The 24534-nt window shown below is 39.8% G+C and overlaps 1 protein-coding gene across 4 annotated transcripts in view; it reads left to right on the top strand.

Annotated features, from left to right (window-relative positions):
* The window catches only part of Zmat1 (zinc finger matrin-type 1), a 55494-nt gene that overhangs the window by 2670 nt on the left and 28290 nt on the right, over positions 1–24534 (top strand). The window contains exons 2-3 of one of the 4 annotated variants that reach the window (XM_040744407.1): positions 2139–2328; positions 5312–5986. In XM_040744407.1, coding sequence (XP_040600341.1) covers positions 5906–5986 — 81 coding nt within the window. In that variant the 5' untranslated portion in view covers positions 2139–2328; positions 5312–5905. Of the gene's footprint in view, positions 1–2138; positions 2329–5311; positions 5987–22629; positions 22940–24534 lie in introns of those variants that run through there. The other 3 variants (XM_040744408.1, XM_005072482.4, XM_013115174.3) reach the window with 3 other exon arrangements.

Here is a 24534-nt window from a genome sequence, read left to right as displayed (position 1 = left end):
TGAATGAAAACACTTTAAACCCTCTGAATTTTTGATTTAGTGAAAATGACATTTTGTATCATAACTTTGCAATTTTTTGGAAATGTAACATCTATCACAGATCTCCTTGTACATTATTCGTGGAATAGTATAAGAAATATATGTTAGATTTGCATGCTAATTTCAATATATATTTTACATTTGAAATGTTGAAATATCAAAGTTCGTTTAGTGGGGGAAATATTACACATATAAATGTATTTCAGTGATGTAAGAATGCATAATTCTACATATAATTCTACATTTCTACAGCTGTGAAATGCAACGTAGGCCATTGTCGTAGCTAACTCTAGTATATATAATTGGTAACATTTTTAAGACATTAGCTAGTCTTTATTTTGATTGTGTGTAGATATGTCTACATGTGTGTATGTGAATGTGGATGCAGGTGCTCGTGGGGGTCAGAGGCATGTGATCCTCCTGGAACTGGAGTTATCAGGCAGTTGTGAGCTGGACAACATGAGTGCTGGGTACTGAACGCAGAACCTCTGTAAAAGCAAAGCCATCTCTCCAGTCCTGAACATTTCTAATTTGTTTATTATTAGTGTGTGTATATAACTGTGTGTGAGCTCAAGTGTGTCATAGAGTGTATGTGGAAGTCAGAGGACAACTTGTTTGGTTCTCTCCTTCCACCTTTATGTGGTTTTTGAGGATCAAGCTCAAGTCATCAGGTCTGCAAGGCAAGCATCTTTACCCACCATGATGGTTTGAAGGAGAATGGCTCCCATAAGCTCATATGGCCCCTAGCCGGTGCAGCTGTTTGGAAGGTGTGGCCTTGTTGGAGGAGGTGTGTCACTGGGGGCCAGCTTTAAGGTTACAAAAGCCCTAGCCATGCACAGTTAGCTTTCTCTCTGCCTCCTGCTTTCGGGTAAGGATGTAAGCTCTCAGCTACTGTTTCGGGGCCATGCCTGACTGTCATGATGTTCATGGATTCACACTCTGAAATTATAAGCCCCAATAACCTCCTTTTATAAGTTTCCCTGGTTATGGTGTTTTGTCACAGTGATCGAATAACTAAGACACCTACTAGACCATCTTGTGGGCCCTATTTTCTATTTCTTAAAGGTAAATGAAAGTGGCAAATTAGTAATTGCTATAATGTTGCATTTTGTATGATAGGTATTTATGAAAATGTGTGCCCAGTCACAAACACACAGTTCTGTAGAACAATTTTAAATGAGATGTTGTGCTATCCCCAGTATTTCACCTTTGACTTACTCTGGATGGCTTCGAGTATTCAAAAGTCTTTTATGCTTCCATATATATTTTAGATACTGATGTTCTATTTTTGTGAAAAAATGCCATTAAATTTAGGGAGGGTTATTGTATTGAATCTGTAGAACACTTTCAGTAATATAGCAATTGCCTTTACCAGTCCTTGGCATACTATCATTCACTGTGTGATCATTAGCAAGGCCTCAGTTTTCGAATACCATACAGGACCTGAGAATCAAGAGGTAGTGGCTTGCTGCTGATCTCATTTGACTGGCTGTACTTTTAAACTTCTAAGAGGTGAAGGTAGAAGAATCACAGACTAAGTTCCATCTTGTTTGGCTTAGCTTGATATTAATTCTGAAATGGATTGGATTCGAATAGTCTTCAGTATTTCCTGTATTTATTTTATTTTTTCAGTACTGGGTATTAAATCTAAGTCACCAGACATTCTTCTCAGGTGCTCTGCCACTTAGCGATTTCCCCAGCCCTCTTTTCACTTTTTACTTTGAGATATGTCTCATTAAGGTGGTTGAATGGATTTTCAATACACCCTGAGCTCAGGTATACCTTGACTGTCTGATTGATCTTCATGCCTTAGCTTCTTAAGTAATGGGGCTTACAAACCTATTGCATTAAGCCTTAGCATGTGTCCTTTTAGTGCACAGTTAGGTAGGTACTTGGAGTTAGGACCTACTTATAAGTAACTAAAATCTATTTGTTCTTAGAAGCCATGATGAACCAAAAGTTGTCTCCCAACAAATATTAAACTACCTGAATAATCTAATGTGCTAATATAGCCAGTCTTTGGCATTGCTCTCTGCAATCTGGGAGAGTGATTTAGTTCTGAAAGCTTGAATTTCTCTTTTTTTCTTACCTTTCTACAGAATTGAGCTCTAAGCCCTAGGCAAGATCAAGAGGAAAAGCAGCTAACAGTACCTTATATCAGCTTCTTCAAAGTCGATAAAGACTGGAGGAAAAACAACTGGAAAAGCTGTACTCATGTGGCCACACATGTGAACTATCTGGAAAGATACCAAAGGACAACCTTTACTTGAGGTAAAAGGCAAGTTAAAGGTATGTTTATTTTTTCTACCTGGGTTTTTGTAGCCATCTTTCCAGGATTAAGAAGAGCATTAATTTTGCAGTTAATAGTAATTTATTTCTAAAAAAGTATCTCTTACTTCTAGGGATAATACTGTATAATAATGGACAGAGCACAGGACTACCTCATCTGTAGTCCTCCTGATTTTTCCATGTACTATATATATGAGTTTAATGTTACTTAACTTCATCATATATAAACTGAGAATTAAATATTTAGTAGATATGATCTCAATAATATATTAATTGTGTTCCCACCAGTGAGAAGAAGGATCCCTCTTTCTCCACATTTTTTACATTGTCAGTTTCCTTGATGATAGCCATTCTGACTGGTTTGACGTGGTAAATATCCTACCATAGAGATACTTTAACATCCATATTGATTGCTAGTCTACATACCATAACAGGGAAATGGAACCAGCTTAGGTGACCATTAATAAATGAATGGATAATGAAAACATGGTACATTTACAAAATAGAACATTATTCAGCTATAAAGAAAAAAGAAATTATGAAAATTTCAGGAAAGTGGATAGACTTGGAAAGTATACTAAGTGAGATACCCAAACTGCATGTTTTCCTTCTTATGTGGATGTGCTTGGGCGTGTGTGTGTGTGTGTGTGTGTGTGTGTGTTACGTGTATATAGAGCATGACATTTACAAGGAGACCAAGACAGGGTAATATTCAGTGATGAAGAAGGATGGAATGCAGGCAAAAAACACGTGAGTCATGAATGAGGATATAATGCTATTTTTTCTAGTTTCAACTCTGTCATAGTTTTTTTTTCTTTTTTGTGGAGGACATGTGTCCAAAACTGTAACAGATAGTTGAAATGTAAAACCCTAAGGGAAGTTCCACGGCTTCACAATGGCCAGTTTAACTGGGAAGAAGTTCACTGAGATGTACAGAGTTTGGACTAGGCAAATGCTTATTTGAGTGGTCACCTCAATAAAGCTCTGTGGTGATTTTTATCACAATAAAGTGATGTTAGTTAATAACAAAATAATTTTAAGATTTCAAAATCCTGCCCAGTAGTGGTGGTACACACCTTTAATTCCAAGACTCAGGAGGCAGAGGCAGACAGATCTCTGTGAGTTCAAGGCCAGCGTGGTTTACAGAGTGAGATCCAGGACAGCCACATCACAGTGAAACCCTGTCTCAAAAAACTAAAATAAATCATTGGAGATTAGTAGTCATAAAAGGGCAATTTATGAGACCTAGTAGTTGAATAATAAATAAGTAGTGTATTAAAAATGAAGACAAACAGATGTGTAGAATATACCTGGGGTAACAAACACAATGTTCTTCCTGATCCACTTACAGATACAGGAACCTCTTGTGGCAACTGGTCTCAATACCGATATAGTGAGGAAAGCAGACATACCTTCCAAAATAACTTGACTATAAGTTAGCAGAAGGCTAAATAGAATTGTAATGAGTAAAGTTACATATTTCTTTTTTAAACTCTGTTCTGCCTTGGAGGTAAATATGCTCTTGCCATCTTGGGTAGATCCCAAGGCACTGTGCCTTCCCTGCTATGATGGCCTATATATCCTCACACCTTCTGAGCCCAATTAAATCCTTCCTCCCTTAAGTTGATTCTGTCAACTATTCTCTTATGGTGAGGATAACAGTAAATAATGTAGAAAATTGATACCTTGAGTGGGCTCACAGCTATGTTAAACCTGGCCATGTGATTCAAAGTCTTCAGAAATTGTTTAGGAGAAAAATGTGGAAGAGTTCGGGCCTACAAACTAGAAAGCCCCCAAATATAGTCAGGAGAACTTAAGGGGCCATTCTGGTGAAAGTTGAGAAAACCAAAACGCAGCCTGGGCTGGAACTCATGACTGGAGGATTTGCCTAGCATGTGAGAGTCCCTGGGTTCAAACCCCCATGCACCCAAAGATAGTAAACTTAACAGCAAACAGAAAACCAAAACCCACATACAGCAGTGGACATGAAGGTCTGACACTTTAGGTTTCAGAAGTGAAAAAGGGCTTTATTGGTAATAGTCTCTTGTCACTCATGTTACATTCTGGCAGATAATATGGGTATAATATCTACATGTTCTGAAATTTTGAGTGAGGCTAAATTCAAAGATACTGCACCAATTTATTTAGCTGGGCATTGGTGGCCCACGCCTTTAATGCCAGCACTTGGGAGGCAGAAGCAGGCGGATCTCTGTGAGTTCAAGGCCAGCCTGGTCTACAGAGCAAGTTCCAGGACAGCCTCCAAAACAATACAGAGAAACCCTGCTTCAAAAAGCCAAAAAAATAAAAATAAAAATAAATAAAATTAATAATTAAAAGTAGAATGTTTGAAATGCGAAGACCCTCCAGAGTACTTTGCTCAAACAGGGAAATGGTTTCCTTAGTTTACCCACTCAAGCACTTGGAGGCCACAAGTACACCATGTGGTGCTAGTTTTACAAGCATACAAAATGCAATGGTCATGTGATTATGAAGGTTTGACCCAAAACTTGAGAGGGAAAAGCCTGTGAGGCTAGGCGATGTTTAACAGTTATACACCCTGAAGAACAGCCCTGGTAGGCTGCTGTATGCCGCTGTTAAAGTGAGCCCTAAGGCTGCAATGAAGACACTAGGATAAAGAAGATGCCAGAAATGTTGAACATCTGCTGAGGAAAGTGGAAAACATTGAGTAGAGTCACACCAACAGAGAGAATATGTATGTTGCAGGAAGCAAGGCTGGAAAGCCAAGGTTACCCAAACCTAACAGAACCTACATTATGCCATCATGAGCACTAATACTGGACATGGAGCTGCAGAAATCGATTGTTCTGAGGGGTTCTGATCTTGTTTATGTCTGCTCTTGCTCTTCTTCCACTCCTTACTTTTGAGACAGGAATATTTATTCTGTGCCATATTTTGTGTATATTAGAAGTATGTAACTTGGATCTTTTATTCTCTTTAAATTATTTTTATTCTATGTATATAGGCATTTGCCTTCATGTAAATGTAGCAGGTGCATGCACTCCCCACGGAGGCCAGAAGACGGTGTTATATCCACCGCAACTGGATTTACAGATGGTTGTGAGCTGCCATATAGGTGCCAGGAACTGAACCTAGGTCCTCTGCAAAAGCACCTAGTGCTCATAAACTGAGCCATCTCTCCATCCCTGGATTTTTTTTAACTAGAGCTTACAGCTAAGAGTTTGCCTGAAACTTTGAATTTTACAGACTTGGATCTCCTCATACTCATGTTGAGAATATTAAGACTATGGGTGTTTTTGAAGTTGGACTGAATATATTTGTATTATGAGATAGCCATGAGCCTACGAAGGAACACTACAGTCTGAATATAAGGTTCATGTGTTGGACCAGTTGGCCCCCAGCTTGTGGTGCTGTTTGGAGAGGTTTCCAAACTCTGAGAAGGTGGAGCTGAGCCCATGAAGTCCATCACTGGAGGCAGGTCTGGAGAGTTATAGCCTGGACCTGCTTCCATTTCATCTCTGCTACCTAGCCCAAGTTATGCATCAACAAGCTGCTATGCACTGTTGTTGCTGCCACGGATGGAGGCCCCCCCGCTGCCATGGATGGACCCCCCGCTGCCGTGGATGGAGCCCCCGCTTCAATGCCTTCCCTCCCAGGATCAACTGTATCTCCTCAAACTGTAAGCCAAACTAAAACCTTTCCTCCCTTGAGTGTTTCTATCTCACAGTGAGAAGATAATTAATATGAATGCTAGCCAATTTCTAGTATTTTATCACCAACATCTTTGATTTATAGAAGCACGATATGATTGTCTAGCGTCTATAACTTCTCTTTGTCTCTAAGGCCCTGTGGTTGGTGATAACAGAGCTACTGTAAAAGTTCTGTTTATAAAAGATAAAGCATTTCTTCCTTCCAAGAGCCTTTCTTTGTAAAGCCTAATTAACAAAGATCACTAAAATTAACATTTGTAATGTAAATAACTCTTTATAAGGGTGTGGACTTATAAAACATAAGTTTCCAGGAAAAACCTCCCTAGCACCTTAAGAGACTAACCAAGGTGTCGTCTCAAAGTGTAATCATTTGCTTAAAGAGGAGCAACTCTTCTTTTTGTGAATCTTATGGACTTCAGCTACCTCAATTTGCAGATGAATTTAGGATGAGCTGAAGTGAAAAAAAGAAACATTAAATTTGCGTTGAAAGATATGTTTTGTACTAGTTAAAAACTCCTGTATAACCTGTGCCAAATGTCCTACTTTTATTAGATAAAAATTATAGGAGGCCATTGTTTGGGATTCTATGCTCCTGGAGGAAGCCCCAGCAAAGTATATAAATATCGAAATATTGTTACTCATACTGAAGCAAGTTATCTGACCTTCCAAAACTGAGAGATAAAACACAATTTCTCAAACAGGCCAGTTACAGTAGGAATGAAAATGAACTCCTCCCTGTCTCCCCAAAAGTAGCCTGAAGTAACCTAAAAGTAACCAATCAGTGCCTTTTGTTGTGTTCTCTGTATATATCCTCTGCAAAAGAACCTTAAAACAACTAATTCAAGTTTGTTATTTGTGTATGCTTTCTTCGGCTTCTCTTTGTTTGTAACTCTTCTATTCACTTCATTGGAACATTTTTTTCTGTTTTGTGAAATGAAATGCTGCCTAATTCAAGCACCTCAAAGCCACTTATAGATGTTTAAGATATATTTGTTGTATTCTGCCTTTTGACAGCAATCTCGCTGATTGCCTATGTGCATGACATAAGTATGGTTATTAAATAATCAAACATAATTATTTTCTATGCTCTGTAGAGAGTATCCTGTTTTGGTAGCATTTTTACTTCCTGAATACCACAGATGCCCACAGATATGAAAAAGGATGAAAAATATTAGGAGAAAAAAGTCCAGGCAATGTATGTAATACCTACTTATCTAGACTTGAAAGCAGCTAGAAACCTGAATTCACACACAAATCAAATCCAAGGTAAAACACCAAGCTAGGAACTGTGCCTGCAATCAGAAGACATAGAATTGTAAGGTATGTGGAATGGAGCAAGCACACCTGGCACCAAGCACATATAGCTATGTCAAGGACATTCAAGGGAGAATAAACAGTGAAAGGTAAGGAAAAATAGGGTAGTCAAATATTCAAGTATAGTCAGCATTTCTTCTATGGCCAAAGTGGATGAGGTAAAACAAAAAGCAATACGTTGTTTCCTACATTGACAGAATACTATGTACAAAGTTGTTCTGGCCAGAGGATTCATGTATATTCTGTGCTCAATAATAGGGCTGGCCAAGAGCACTACAAAGAACATAAAGGAAAGTGGTAATTTCTACCAACAATGTGACAGTATTTCTAGTTCATTAAAATTAATTCCAACTCTCCATTTTTTGGTAACTTTAGGATGAGCAATTTCACCAAGCAACACTTGCCACAAATCTGAAGATAACTCTACGTTTCTTAATTTTATTTTTTAAAAAGTGACATAAGCAGGGATATGGTTAAAACTAACTGCATATGGTGAAAAAATGATGCAGTTATTGTAAAAGGATAAATTCAATTTTTTACACAGGAAATATCTATTGTATGTAATTTTAAAAATTTAACTAATACATATATATAAGCCTATACCATATTTGTATATGACCTGTGTGTCTGTTCTGATGACTTTCTGTCTTATACTAATTATTAAATATTTTCAATATCTTCTTTCTATATATGCAGAAAATGTTCACCAAACTCTAGCTGTGATATCTCTCACTCCTGCATGTTCTAGAATTCTGCTTTACTGTCCCTTAAAATAAAACCAACAATAACACTAAAAAGAAAAACAAAGCGTTAATCCATGTTGTCCATTTCCCTCAGGGTGTAAGAAAGTGATTCTCAAGTCTTACAGTGCATTAGAACTGTCCAGGTACTTTAAGAGCTATGGAAATTTTCTTTCAATTGGCCATGGTAGGTATGAACACAAATATATCTTACAAATATTCCAGGTGAGCCTAATATGCACACAGAGTTGAGAAAACCAGACTATTTGAAATTGAATATTGGCTCTGTCATTTATTCCTCATATAGACAAAATACTCAGACGATCTGTGTTTCATTTTTCTCACCTAATAAAAACCTGTTAATGTTAATAGCAAATAGCTCTTACAGTTTTGTGAGATTAACCCTATATGCCCCACATACACATACAATGTCATACAGTTCCTTCTGTTCTCTGATAAGTATTGTCATCCTGGATCTTGTAGCCGACCCTCTTCATTCAGCATCTGTAACAGAGTGCAACCAAACATACCCTATTTAACAATATATCAGTTACAAAAATTATTTGGAAATACCTTTTGTCTCTCAAAAAAGCAACACTTAAACATATAGGGATGCACTCCCTGAAACCAGGAACCTCCAGCTAACCAAACTTTAAAATTATCATTCTAGAGAACAACAACTTGCTTAAGCTTAAACATTTTTTGGTGCCATAGACAATAGCATCTTGGGGCAGGAGAATGTTCTGTATTTTTGGCGAGGCTCATTTGTTCTATTATCTGTCCTCAATCCATGTGCTAACCTAGCAAAACTTGTGAAAGGTTAGATGATGTATGGCAGAATGGGGAGATGTAATTAATGGGAAGCGAGTGTTACATTTGGGTGTTGTATAGCTAGACTCATAAGTGGGAAGTAGCCCTTTCATAGCAAGGAAAAATGATGACAAAAGGTTAAGCACAAAAAATCAAGTCCAAGAGAAATCTACTACATAAAAGAAAAACATGTAATGAAATACTATTTTCTTCAGGAATTTATTTCTTCATCTATAAAATAGAAATTAAAATGTACACAGGTAAAATATTTAAAAATATCCATATATTAAGGAGTACTGTTCCTGGCACTTAAGTTCTCAAATTCTCAACAAGTGCTCTTTGGATATATCATTATTCATTCCCGCCACTCAGAAGAATAAAGATGAGAAGAGTTTGACGAAATTCCATGCATTCTGTTTAATTCAATGTGCTCTCTCTCTCTCTCTCTCTCTCTCTCTCTCTCTCTCTCTCTCTCTCTCTCTCTCTCTCGTGCCATAGTATGAATAGACACTATGTAGATTTTCTGCTTCTGCTTAAACTGAGTAGCCTAGGAATTTGATTGGTCAGCTCTGGTGGTAATTGATTGACATATTGGCTTTTTTGCACTCAGGAGAAAGATACTGAAGCTTTATCTACAGCCCAGAATTGTTCTTAATGCTGTGTTCACAGCAAAGCAGTTTTTTTTCTTTTTGTTCATGTGTTTGGTTGTATTGTTTTTGTTTTGTTTGAGACAGGATCACACTATTTGTTCCAGCTGTCCTGGAACTCACTATGTAGACCAAGCTGGCCTTGAACTCACAGAGATCTGCTTGCCTCTTCCTTTTATGTACTGCACCATGCCTGGCTGCAAAATAGTGTTTTGTTGCTTTGTTTTTTTTCTTTTTTTCTAATATTTTTTATTTAAATTAGAAACATTCATGCTTCACATGTCAATCCCAGCTCCCTCTCCTTCCCCTCCTCCCTTGTCCCTCTACCAGTCCCCCAGACCCCCACCCAATCCCCACACCATTCCCCAGGGGAGGGTAAGGCCCTCAGTGGTGGATCTCCAAAGTCTGTCATTTCATCTAGGACAGGGCCTAGACCCTCCCCCATGTGTCCAGGCTGAGACAGCATCCCTCCATGTGGAATGGGCTCCCAAAGTTCATTCGTATGTCATGGTAAATACTGATCTACTACCCAAGGCCCCAGAGACACCACTTTCAGGGGTTCTGGATCAGTCCCATGCTGGCCTCTCTGCTATCAGTCTGGGGTCCAAAAGCTCCCCCTTGTCAGGTCATCTGTCTCTGTGGGTTTCACCAGCACAGTCTTGGCCCCTTTTGTTGGAATTTCGGGCAGATCAGGATAGGTCTGGTATTCTGGCACTCGGAGTCACAGAATACTGAGTGTTACACAACTCAGGTGGAAAGGTATCCTGGAGCTCGGGAGCCAAGGACCACCACAGGTTGCAGTAAACTTAGCTGCTTACAGCCCAGCCTCAGTGAAAGTCTTCCCCAGTGTATCAGCTCTGCTCCTGCAGGACAGGGTCTTCCAGCTGGGGATGTTCGCCCAGTATAGCGGTTTTGCTCCGCAGGAGATTTCTCGGGTGAAGTTGCTACAGTTCAGCTCTGCTCCTGGAGAGCGGAGAGAGGAGCAGAGAGCGGGGAGCAGAGTGTAACAACTCCGCCAAAGGAAGGTTTCCCCGGCAAAAGTGTTACAGCCCTGCTAGCTCTGCTCTGCTCTGCCCAGGATCGCCTCTGCTGCTCCGTCGCAGCCGCAAAAGAAGATCTTCACCCAAAGCTCATTGAAGGGGTATATTGGAAGGGAAGAATCCAGGAGAGTGGCTGCCCTGTGGCAGAGGACAGCCTGGTAGTGCTAACAGACACAAGCTGAACAGACACGGTGTTTATATAGGGCTTCCAGGGTGGGGATTGGTTAGATTTTAGTGCTGAGCTCAGATTGGCTAGAATTCTGCTCAGGGATTGGTTAGTTTTCTGCACAGGATTAGGGTCATATTTGGCTCTGGTTTCAAAGCCAATGTGTGTTTCTTTCTCTGGTCCTTTTTAGCCTTTTGGCTCCAATTTTAGGGCCAGGGTACATTTCTTTCACTGGCTCTGATTCCAAGGACAAAGTCTGTTCTTTTGGCACAGGTTTCAGGATCAGGGTACATTTCTTTGGTTCTGGTTGCAGGGCCAAAGTGTGTTTCTTTGACTCTGCTCAGGGTGTGTTTCTTTGACTAGTCCCTTTTCCCTACAACCTTTACTACTCCTCCCTCTCTGAAAGACACTTAAGAAAGTGCTCAACATCCTTAGCCATTAGGGGAATGCAAATCAAAACAACTCTGAGATATGATCTTACTCCTGTCAGAATGGCTAAAATAAAAACACCAATGAAAATTTATGCTGGAGAGGATGTGGAGAGAGGGGAACACTCCTCCACTGCTGATGAGAGTGCCAACTCGTACAGCCACTGTGAGCACCACTATCTCTGGAAAGCTGGTCCTGAGCTATACAAGAAAGCTAGCTAAGCCAGAGCCTGACCAAGCACCATTCCTTCATTTTTTCCCTCAGGTTTTAGCCTTGACTTCTCTGAATGATAGACTGTGACTTCAAGGTATAAGCTAAATAAAACATTTGGTATGAGTATTTTATCTCCCAACCAAGTACTAACCAATGGCTAAAATCAAAAACACCAATGGCAGTTTAAGCTGGAGAGGATGTGGAGAAAGGGGAACACTCATCCACTGCTGCTGGGAGTGCTGACTTGTACAGCCACTTTGGAAATCAGTGTGGAGATTCCTTAGGAAAATGGACATCTGTCTACCACAAGACCCAGAAATTCCACTCTTAGGGATACATCCAAAAGATGCACATTCATACAACAAGGAAGTCTGTTTCACTATGTTCATAGCAGCATTATTTGTAATAGCCAGATCCTGAAAGCAACCTAGATGCCCCACAACTGAAGATTGGATAGAGAAAATGTGGTACATTTACACAATGGAGTACTACTCAGCAGAAAAAAACAATGGAGTCTTGAAATTTGCAGGCAAATGGATGGCACTAGAAGAAACCATCCTGAGTGAGGTAACCCTGTCACAAAAAGACAGCATTGTATATACTCACTCATATATGGATTTTAGATATGAAACAGGGGAGTGTCAGCCAAGAATCCCAGTACCAGAGAATCTGGGAAACAGGGAGGACCCTAAGAGAGATATGCATGGTACCCCCAGAGAAGGGGAACAGGACAGGATCTCTTGAGGTGAATGGGAGCATGGGGGGGGGGAGGTAAGAGGAAGCTGGGAGAAAGAGAGGGGTCGAAGAGGAGGGGATAGGAGGACATGAAGGTTGAGTTGGGGCAAGAATAGAGGAGAGCAGGGTGAGAGATATCATAATAGAGGGAGCCACTATAAGTTTGAGGAGAAATATAGCACTAGTATGATTTCCAGAGATCTGCAAGGATGACACCAACTGACAATCTAAGCAATAGTGGAGAGACTACCTTAAATGCCCCTCCCTGATAATGAGATTGAGGACTACCTTATGTGCCATCCTAGAACCTTCATCCAGTGACTGATGGAAGCAGAGACAGACACCCACAGGTAAACAGTGAACTGAAGCCCTGGAACCCAGTGATAGAGAGGGAGGAGTGTTTTTTTTAAACCACATCATACTGCTTCATCTTATACCCATGACCCAGTTTCCAAGACACTTTCACATTTTAAAGTATTCAGTGTATGAATTTGTGTTTTGATCTGTTTGAACTAACTCCATGGCCTGCATCAGTAATAAAGAATGAACTATAATGCCCACAACCCTAGGAATTCTGAGATGGAAGTGCCAGTAGATTTGGTGCCTAATAAAGGCTCATCCATCACAGGTGTGTCTTCCCATGGAAGAAGGGCAAAGGGGACAAAAAACAAAGCTCTGTCAAACCTCTTTTACAAGGACACTAATGTCATTTAGTCATTTGCAAAAGGTCCCACCTTTGCAAATGCACCAATGAGAATTCAGTTTCAGCATATGAATTTTGAGGGACACAAACATTCAGAGCAAAGCCACTGGTGAAGACTTTGTGAACATAATTTTTGACATAATGCTGCCTTTTTTATCTTGGTAATATCTACCCTTTTATCCCACTAACTTCTCATACGAAATCCACAAACAAGTTATATTACCTTAAAATTGTTTCATCGCCATCATTAAGTTTCCATTGGTGTTTATAAGGACTGAATAAAGTATGCTGATTGTGCTATGGGAACTCCAGGGGATGCTGACTGACTCTGTGCCAGGTTCCAGGTTTGATCCTTGCAAAACGTAGTCCAGTTATTCCCTACAACTTTGATGTATGGTATTATCATTTCTATTCACTAGATGGCAGTCTTGGGTAATACAGTAACTGTAGGGAAAGATTTACATTGTAATCCATGTCCTTGTGATATTATAACCTTTAGAATTGCTCATCAATGTCATTTACTGACAACATAAGTCATCTATAGTATGTATTTGAATGTTTAATATAGAGAACTATTAATAAATAAAGAGGGTGGTGCATGCTTAGAAAATTTGCTGAAGGAGGGGGATGCAGAAGGATCATGAGTTTGAGGCCAACCTGAGCTACACATTTGAGCCTTGCATAGTGGCATCACCTTTAATCTCAGCACTCAGGAGGCAGAGGCAGGTGGATCTCTGTGAGTTTGAGGCCAGCCTGGTCTACAGAGTAAGCTCCAGGACAGCCAGGCCTACAAAAAAGGAACGCCGTCTCCAAAACAAACAAACAAATGAATAAATAAATAATAAGCACACAAATAAATATGGAGAGGTATGTAAAGTGGTTTCAGCCTTTTAAGTCATGTGTATTCTGTAAAATGAAACATTGCTTGATTTTGTGTTAAACAGCTGGATAGAAAGGCAGAGTGTATCAGCTGAGCTTTTGGGACTCTAGTCTCTTCTGAAAGTGGCACTCTAGTTGTCTTGTGATCAATGTCTTAACCAATTATAACCTTACTTAGCAGGTCTCTTGGATGTGGAGGTCTATTTGGAAATTCAGTCGCTTTACATTTTAAATTCTAGTACTCTGAGGAAGGACGGAAATACAACTCATTACCTCATTGTTATTTAGTGTAGAAAAGGAGTCCCTGGTTGTGTGTATATGGATACACACATATATGTGTGTATGATAAGAAAGAAGTTAGTGCCCTTAAGCAACAGATGCATGTTGCTTTGATGGAGACGTGGTTCTCTCTCATTGACTTAGCTCTCATATGTTAATCAGGATTCCAATTTGTAGCAAAGTGATAATTAGTAACTTCAGTTTGGGGTGTATTGACTACTTTAACAAGCATCTCATAAAGGTGGAACCAGTACCATAGCTACTGAACGAGGCCCTGAACTCTTGCTAGTAATTAACACCGGGTGTTTCTCGATGCCAATATACTTTAGTATCATGAACCAAACGGTGTTTAGTTAAGACAACTCACCTACACCACACATTACCTTCCTGTGCAATTATGGGTATTTGAGGACCAAAGCAGTTGAAACTTTGCTGCTATATGAGTTAAAGGGGATAGGTGATAGGTCAGATTTATAAAAGATTATTAAAGTCCCTCAGTTAGGCCTATCAGAAAGATTTCCTGAATTCTCTCTGGTGGTCTCTCTGGCAGTTCTTTGCTGTATCCCATCTCACCTTTCAGAGAAATTCTAGGTCTATATGCAGGCATACATAGCAGGGGAGAAAGAGGGGCATGTCACATTTTCAAAATTGAGCAGTTATGGGATTAATTACTTACTAGAGTTGGTGAAGAAGAAAAGAATATATTTTAACATTTTTCCTTATGCTTTCAAACCTCTGGCTTTATTGTCATGGAAGCAGAAAATTTTCTGTTGCGTTCCAAAAGTAAAAGATGATGGCACAATAAACCATAACACAGTCCTACAATTGCCAGGCAGAGAAATGTATTCAGGAAACTCATGCTCTTTTACTGCGCTATGACCTCCATAGTGACTGTTAGTGACAATTGCTTTGTGCATTTGGGTTTTTATTTTTCACCCTTTAGTAGACTGCTAATAACTGGATGGTGCCAACTGATGGCATTATTCTTTCTTTTCGCTGCTTACTATCTCTTTTTTAGTAGATGTTGTCTAGTAAGCAATAGTACACAATACAAAGATTTTCCCTGTTTACTGACCCCCTATTCATCCAGTTCCATGCCTTCCCCCTCCCCCACACCTTATACCTGATACTCCAGTCATTCCCTCTGCAGTTCTCAGATCATTTTGATAAGTCATTTTCTACTACATATAAATTTACAAACATGCTACCTTTGCTTTGAAACAAAATAAATGGTCAGATGCTCTGCCCTTCACCTTGAGCCCTTGTACCATCCCTAAATCAGGTCTGGACATTTTCCTTCTCTAGTCATCAAAACCAGTGCAAGTATTAATAATGTGGAAATCTGGGATAGCCTGCTCCAGCAGCTTCCTTGTACATTCTAGAGCTGCATACTCCAATCTTAGAAAAACCCACTTTCATCATACAATGAGTTATCATTTGGCCCATTCAAACAGATAATATTGTGGATTTAAAAGTATTCTATTTATGGTGGGAAATTTCTTCTCTACACTCATTTTTTGCTAAAGGATCAAATGTTCTGTTTCTACCAAGGCCCAATAATATGCCAGAGACTCCTTTTGAACTCATGTCTAATTTTTCAATGCAGATAGCATATCCCTATTCCAGACCATCAAAGACTGTGCTGTAAATTTCCTGTGATAGTTATTACAAATTGCATGTGGACTCTGTTCCCTCCACATATATTCTTATACCATTATAAGCCATTAAATTGGTGGTTGTCAACCTGCGGGGCACAACCCCATTGTGGTCACATATCAGATATCCTGCATTTCAGATGTTTACATTGTGATTCATAACAATAGAAAAAGTACAGTTATGAAGTAACAATGAAATAATTTTATGGTTGGGAGTCACAACATGAGGAATTGTATTGAAGTGTTCCAGCATTAGGAAGGTTGAGAACCACTGTATTAGGTCATATGGCTCAAATAGCAGAGTTACTTTCATCCCAATTAGGACCTGCTACAGGATCTTTTCCTGATTTTGGTCCTACTCAAAGTTGGCATTTTTGCATATAGTTCAGTCAGTAATTGTTTCAGTGCAACAATTCCAACTTAAGAGTATTTTACCTTCACAAAAAGAGGTCTAGGTGTGGTGTTTTCTACTTAGTGGTGGATAACACAAAAAATGTTATAGTTTGTTGTCCTAGTATATTCCCAAAACTATTGGACCCCTCAAAACTTCACTGACATAAATCTCAAAAAGTTGTACTCCTCACGTATACCAGTACTTCAGTGTAACTATCAATTATTTCTCACTCTGTCCAATTATTGGTGTTATCCAGATAGCAGATCAAATACTGTCCTTCAGAATATCCATATGATCCACATCTTTATAATAAAGTGGGAGTGTCAATGTATCATTGAGGCAAAGCCATCAATTATTCATGTTATCTGAATAAGATTAATGTAATTTACTACTGTTTGTTTTTCATGGAAAATAATTTCATTAGATAGATGGCTGCATACCATGTATCTGAAGTCATGATAATTTCTCCTAGGATACATAGCATATCTAATACAGACAAAGTAGTTGTTTTGAATTTTTGGTAATTCTCTCCATTTTCATAATAGCTTGGGATTTCTTTTAATGGTATAGACTGGCTAACTAAATAGGAATACGACTGGCATCATTTCCTATGCATCATCAACTCTTTAAGGATAGCATGAATTTCTGTTGTTCTCCACAGTATTTTGTATAGGTGTTTGTTATTGCTGTGTAAGTTACTGTTTTGGTTATAGTAGCATCTTCAGAGTTTTCACTTACAGATATTCCCAGAATCAGAACAACTTTTTCTTCAGTTTAAGGATGTATTGGTCAGCATTGACTGTCAACTTGATACAACCTAGAATCACCTAAGAAGTGTATTAATGAGGAATTATCTAGATCAAGTTTGTCTGTGGGCATGTCTCTGGTGGACTGATGTCATTGTTACCTGATATGGGAAGACCCAGTCCATTATGGGCAGCACCATTTCCTAGGCTGAGCACATACCTGTAGGAAATAGGCAAGCAAGGAGCCATGTATTTGTTTTTTCTCTGCTCTTGACAGTGGATGTGATCCTTAATTTTCTGTCTTGACTTCCACACCATAATGAACTATAACCTAGAATTGTAAGCCAAATAAACCCTTTCATCCGAGTATTTGTCAGAGCTACAGAAATTGAAGAAAACTGTGTGGTATAATCCAATTCTCAGTACAGGTAAGCTTAAGTTAAAGGAAAACATTTCCCTATACTTGAAGTTAGCCAGTAGAACTTTATGTAAATTTTGTGGTGTTTATAGACATGAGAAGTATTAAGCATGGTTTTGGAATAGATTTGTATACTAAACATGTTAAGATATTACTTTTATACTCGTCTCTATCTGACAAGGAAAGTTTTGTGTGTGTGTGTGTGTGTGTGTGTGTGTAGCAAAAAAAATGAGATTATTTAAAGTATACTATATATGAAGATATATTTTTATAAAACGTTCCCCATAGCCTTGAGGGTACAGTGAGATACTTTAGTTGGTAAAGTGTTTGCCATGCAATAGCGAGAACCTGAGTTTGAGCCCCAGAACCCACATACAAAACGCCAGGCATGGTGGTATCTACTTGCAATTTCAGCAGTAAGGAGTTAGAGACTGTTGGATCCCTAGGGCTCAATGAGCCAACCCTTCACACTGACCCCCTGGCAAGGGAGACACTGTACCTCTAAAAAAATGGCAACTATGCCTGACGACAGATATCTGCGGTTGTCCTTTGGCCTCTATACCTGTGTGCACACATGTTCACATACACACAAAAAAGCACAATATAGCGGGTTTTTAACGCTTTGCCTGCATGCATGTCTGTGCCCCACATGTGTCTGATGCCTGAGAACGGGAATTACAGATGACTGTGAGCTGCCATGTGGATGCTGGGCCATGGAACCCAGGTCCTGTGGGAGTGGCAAGTGCTCTCAGCTGCTAAGTCATCTCTCCAGCTCCCTCCTATTTATCTTGTACAAAATATGATTGTTATTGTGTGTCAGCGTTCTGCCTACATGTATGCCTGTGTATCGTGTGTGTGTGCAGAGGCCAGAAAAAAGTGTTGGATGCCCTGGGACTGGAAGTGCAGATGCTTGTGAGCCAGTTTGTGTGTTCAGGGACCCCTCTATATTACTAACTTTGAATTAAGTATATACTCAAAACCACCAATGTCAATAAATGTACATTTGATTTAATTTCTATAACATCTGTTCCTAACCAAGTACATTCTATGATAACACAATTTTATATATTAGTATTAAATTATTGTTAAAAATGAAGAAAGATAAGAAATAATATTCAGCATGGCAGTGGTAGTGCATGCCTTTAATCCCAGCACTCAGAAGGCAGAGGCAGGCAGATCTCTGTGAGCTCAAGGCCCGCCTGGTCTACAAAGTTACACAGAGAAATCCTGTCTTGAAAAACCAAAATAAAAATGTTCCTCCATTAGAACCTTAACTTACTACATATTTTTCTTTATTTTAGATATATTTTGTGCATATATTCAAATGCTATATCTGTAGTTCTTTTTCTTTTTTGCCCAGTGCTGAATAACCTTATTGAGAACTGATAGCCTGGACTGGAGAGATGGCTCAGTAGTTAAGAGTACTAGCTACTCTTGCAGAGGACCTAGGTTTAATTCCCAGGTTCACAACCACCTGTAATTCCAGTTCCTGGGGATCCAATATCCTCCTCTGACTTCCATAGGTACTGTGCAAAAGGTGTACATGCATGCATACAGGCAAAACTCCCATACACACAAAGTAAAAATTTTAATTTAAGAAAAAGAAGTGGCACCTTGTTTATTATCCAAATTTAAACTGGAAAATAAAATTTAAAAAAATTTAAATAAAAAAAATAGAACGTAATTAAATATTGAGAACATTGCCACTAGTGTGGCTTGAAGATACATGCATACAACAAGTGCACTTATGAGCTTGTGCACGAGCACACACACACGTGCACTCACACAGTTTATTTTGTATGCTAATCTGAAAACAATTTTTCAAAAGGTCTTGAGGGAGTTCATTCTCTTCTGTTCTTCTACTGCAAGAACACAATATTCATCCTTTAGCTTGCTTAAATCGTTTCGACCTGGCCAGACACCAAATACCATTGTCTTAATCTAGATATCCCAGCTTTTGGAACAATAAGAAAGCATTCTTGCCTTCCTTCTTTGCTTCCTTTTTTTGAGGCAGGGTATCACATTGTATGTATTAGCAATCTCCCTGTCTCAGCATTCCAAGTTCTAGGATTTCAATCATGGTCACCACACTCAGTTTACAAATTTGTTTTGTAAGTTATTTAGCAGCATTAAATACATACACTACTTTATGCATTTTACTTGTGTACCTTAATATGTCTACTTGACTTCCTTTCAGTGTTATTAAACAACTTTACATGTTTCCATTACTAATCACCTTTGAATCATCGGTTGATAAAATTAATCATTTCTGTTCTATCCAGAAAAAAATCACTTTTGTTTTTTCAGTAATGAGCTATAGATTTAATGGCTGAGACTTCTCTCCAGCACTGTTTTTTATATGTATGATTGTTTTGCTTGCATGTATGTCTATGAACCAAATGTATGCCTGGCTCCCACAGAGACCAGAAAAGAGTCTTAGTCTCCTGGCAGTTATAGACTGTTGTGAGCCTCCATGTGGGTCCTGCGAACTGAAGCCTGGTTCTCTGCAAAAGCAGCCAATGTTGTGTATAAGAGGGCAGCATTAACTAAAGAGAAATAGAATAGGTTACCTGGAAGAAATGTACTATTATCTAAGTTTCAAGGAGTATGTAGACCTTACGGGAGGACCCAGGTCATTTCAACAAGTGAAAGAACAGATAAAATACAGGGCACCATGAAATAACATGGTTTTCACAGGGACGTATAAGATTTAGTATTGTTGATTCCTTTAGTTAAATTAAAAGACAGAGAGACAGAAGAGGTAAGGACGATGAAGGGATGAGATCAAGGAAATAGGAACATCAGTAATAAAAAAAAACATGTCTCTAACTTCGTTCAACCAAACAAGGAAAGCTAGTGATGTGTGACAGCATTATGGACATAGGCTGGAGGGATGGACACAGAGGAAAATGATCAGTGGGACAGATGCCATAGCTATGAAAAGACATGACAGAAAATAAGCAATGAAAAACGGGAAAGGAGAGCAAACACAAAATAAACACTGCACAAGTCTGCTGGATTTGTCTATTAACAAGGGAATAGATGAGTTTGCTCCCTATTACCACAGAGTAACTACATCTTTAAGTAGCAACATGGATGTAACTTACAAGCAAACTTTTAAACAAATGAAATCAGTTCTGAATACTATCCAAAGAACGTTCCAAATTTTGGTGAGTTTTGTAAGCAATCAAAACTAAAGAATACTATTTATTCACAATGTGAAGCCGGTTGAATAATTCCTAATTTTTGCCAAGTAATTTTAAAACTGCAGGTAAACTTTAATATTATGAAAAAGACTCAAGTGGTTTTTGATGGTAGAAGGGGAACTTTATTTTTGTTACCAGAATTGTTCCAGGACTAAAATACACCAAAAGCCAAAATGAAACAAACAAACAAAACCAGAGAGAACAGAGGTTAGTGTCAGAGATAAAGTAAATCACTAAGGGCAAAAGTGTGTTAGTGTTAGACACTGAACTCTATGTAGCACCTGGCATTAAAGTAGTTTACTTCCTCTGCTGCTCAAATTTCTTGTTCCATTTCTATATCCCAGGATAATGTGAAAACATGAGATTGAATTTATTTTCCAAGCAAGGGGACTAGGGCTATTACTAGCAAGAAAATAGTATTTGCATATCTCTGGATAACTCTGTAAAAAGTCTGTTTCCTTCATGTTAATAAGACTCAAAAGTTTTAATATACGGTATTTTTTAATTCTACCAGAATTTCATACATAGCCTCAATGTATTTTTAATCATATTCCCCCTTTACTCCTCCCCTAAATCCTTCCACTTACATGCCCTTTTTGTTTGTTTGTTTTAACAACCCAGTGAGTCCAATTTGTGCTGCTCATACATTCATGCTTGTGGGGCCATCTGCTGGAGCACTGTGGACCTATCAGCGGCCACAGTCTAAAGAAAATTGACCCTCTTTACCCCAGAAGTCTCCAACTTTTCAATAGCTCTTCAGTTGGGGCTCTAAATAAGCCCCCTTCCTTCTTGTACAGATCCTTTGCAAGCTGAGAATTCCTGTAGAAAATGGCCCTGTCTCAGTCAGAAGACAGTTTTACTAGTCCTCTCCAACCTCTGGGTCTTCTTTGATTGTTCCTGAGCCTTGCCAAGAGGGGATGTAATACACGTGTCCCATTTGTGGCTGAGCACTCCACAGACACTTATCTCTGCACTTTTTGACTAGCTGTGAGTTTCTACATTAATATCCAACCACTCACTGCACAAAGAAACCTCTGTCATGTCTGAGAACTTTACTACTCTGTGGGTATAGTGATAGGAATTTAGAGGGCAATTTGCTATTTTGTCCACTTAGCAAGACAGTAGTAGGCTCACCCGTGGGGCCTATGAACTCCTCAGCCATGAGTTCTTGGGCAGATTTATAATACCTGGCATGTGTTTCCTTTTAAAAGATATTTTTGATGCATTGACCCTTACAGAGTTGATGAACACTGGTGGGAATACCTAAAGAATATAAGCAGTAATTTACTTCAAATAGTCTATTACCAAGGATGAAAATGTTTCCTTTAAATTTCATTTGTGGTGTCTGGGAAAATGGCCTAGCTGTTAGGAGCACTGACTGCTCTTGCAGAGGACCTGGGTTTGGTTCCTAACACCTGCAAGGCAGCTCACAACAGCCTGTTTCAGTTCCAGGGGCTCTTGTCTGATCTCCTTGAGCTTCAGAATGTACTTCATAATGTACTTGCATACACGAACACACGCAAACATAAAACTGAATATTTTAAAATTAAAAAATAAGTCTCATTGCTGGAAAACAATTGGAACCTTTCAAATTTAATTTGGGTATGATAATAAGCATTTTTGTGTTAAAAATGAAAAATCTTAAATTTAGTTACTTATAAAACTGTTCTATCTTTAAAACAATTTCTCTAGAAAATAATTATAAATGGCACTTACTTCAAAATACAGATAATATTTCAGTCCTTCCACTGAGTACCAGATTTACCGTAATTTAGATGGCTAAGCTGTTGTTTAAGGCCCCATGAAAACTGTAGTAACAGATTCTGCTTATTTCAGTAGTAACAGATTCTGCTTATTTCAATTTTCCGTACTCGGGTTTATAAAACAGGAGAAAACGTCTTTTAGAGATATTTTGTGGAGGTGGGATCAATACATACGCTGACATATTTTTTAAGGGGTGTTAGATTAGCGCTTCAGTCCCCACCGTATAAGGACATTTGTTTTTACATCCCGCGCTTTTTGCCCTTCGCCCTTGGCCATCTTTTCTTCCTCTCCGGAGGGAGGTCCGTGATGCAGAGCCACGGGGGAAGAGGGAGGCGTCCTGCGGGTGCACGGCTCCCCTATTGGTGGACCCCAGGAGCCAGAACGGGGCACGAGTTGGAAAAGAGGAAGCGAGGGACGAGAGGTGGAGCTAGAGAGAAGGCGGTGCTAAAAAAGCCTAACGGAATCCAGACGCCAGGGCAATTGTGCGCGCCAGGCTGCGACGGCGGCGGCGGCGGCGGTGGAGGTGGCGTCGCCGAAAGCTGTAGATCAGCTGGCGATGTCTTCCCCTCGGGAAGCTCCCTAATCTGTCGCCTCCGCCGCCGCCTATGCGGCGGCAGCGGCAGCGGCCTTGCTGGCGCCTCCCTCCTCTGCCACCTCCACCCCTGCCTGCTCACTTGCCGGTGCTGTGGAGAAGGCGGCGGCAGCTTTGGCGGCTCCACTATGGCGGCGGCGGGGAGGGGGGACAGTAGTTTTAAAGTAGACACCTGCCCTTGCCTCAGAGAAGGTGAGTTCCCGTCCCGGGACGCGAAGGCGGCCTGTTCGCCTTCGCCGCCAGTCTCCAGCCGGCCCGAAACCCGGGCTGGGCGCGGTTCGACACCGCCCCACCCCCCACCTGCTGTGGCGCAGTAAAGGCCAAGCTTGCCCCGCCCCGTCCCGCCCCACTCCGCTGGGCTTGGTCCCATCCCACCCCACCCTACCCCACCCCACCCTCCCTTATTAGGCCCTTGAGTGCCAGTGAAACTGTGAAGGGCATCCCTAACCTCTCCTTACCCCCAGGCCCCCAGGCAAAGGAATGGCAGATAGTCTTAAGGCAGGAGTTTGAAGGGAAAAAATAAACATAATTTTTGTCGTAGCCAGACACTTTATGTGAAGTAGGACTCTGAGGTGCGATGTGGGAAGAGAAGGCAGAGCAGAAGTGCTGTGGCTGGCTCTCCAGGGCCAGGGAAAGGAAAGAGGGACTATCATAAATGTCACAGATGGTAGAACTCCCACCTACCGACCCTGGGGAAATGCAGCATATTGCAGTGTAGAAAGTCAGGGTAGAAACTCGGTAGAGAGATGTTTACAGAGAGATGGACTTAGCAATTTGGGTAGGTTAGCATGTGTACTTGAGCTTTCAAGTAGAATTTGTTGGATGATAGGGTCATATGCTCCTGTGGAGCAGTAAGGCCTGTACTGAAGAGAAACAGTGTTTGGCAGAAGCACAGATTTTGGAAAGCATTCGGAGAATTTTCTTTGGTATTTGAGGTTATGACCTAGTAAAACAGGGTTTCAGGGCCCATCTTTAACATTTCTTTGGTTTCAAGTAAGTGTTGTTCTACCTACCAACACTTACTATGCCAAACACGGAAAGATATTTCTTGATGGTTTGAATATAAGCGGATCTTCACACAGACTATTATATATCTGTAAACAGCCTACTCTTGGACTGTGAAATTTGCCATTGCAATGTGTTTTAAAGCAGTTTTGGAAATGTTCTTAAATGGTTAAGACTGATTCTGCTGCAGAAGCTCTCAGATTTGATAATTACTGTAAAATATTTGCTGGATTACCTTATCTTGCCCATGTACATCCAAAGTGAAAGATTGTGAATGTAAAAATAGAGGAAGTAATTTAATTTCGTTTTTCTTGGGTAAGGACACTCATTAAAGTTAACCGTGTAAAATAATTTCTGCACATTCATAAATTACATACCCATGCGTGCAATTCCATAATGTTTCACACCTTTCACTTTGGTGGGATGGCAAAGAAATAAAAAAATACCCCATAATATTTGCAATGGGCACATTATATAAATACCACCTACTAAATACAGAAATTGGAACTCCACTGTGATATGATCATGCTTTATTTATAAACAATCTTACTGAAGACAATCTTTGAAAGACCAATGTCTTCAATCAGTCATGGATTATACCATTGTTTGGAAACTCCAGGGCTTTTAAAATTTCACAGGGATCTTGTGGTTGGTTTTTTTCTCCCCTTTTTGTCTGTTTTGTTTTGAGACATGGTCCCATGTAGTTTCCACTGGCCTCAAACTCACTGTGTAGCAGTGAACCAACTGATCCTCCAGTCTCTACCTCCTGAGTGCTGGGATTA

This window comes from Mesocricetus auratus, unplaced genomic scaffold, assembly GCF_017639785.1.
Source record: "Mesocricetus auratus isolate SY011 unplaced genomic scaffold, BCM_Maur_2.0 Super-Scaffold_100003, whole genome shotgun sequence".
In the NCBI taxonomy this organism is placed as follows: Eukaryota; Metazoa; Chordata; class Mammalia; order Rodentia; family Cricetidae; genus Mesocricetus; species Mesocricetus auratus.
Note: the sequence above shows the minus strand (reverse complement) of the source record. Positions and strands in the feature narration are given on the sequence as shown.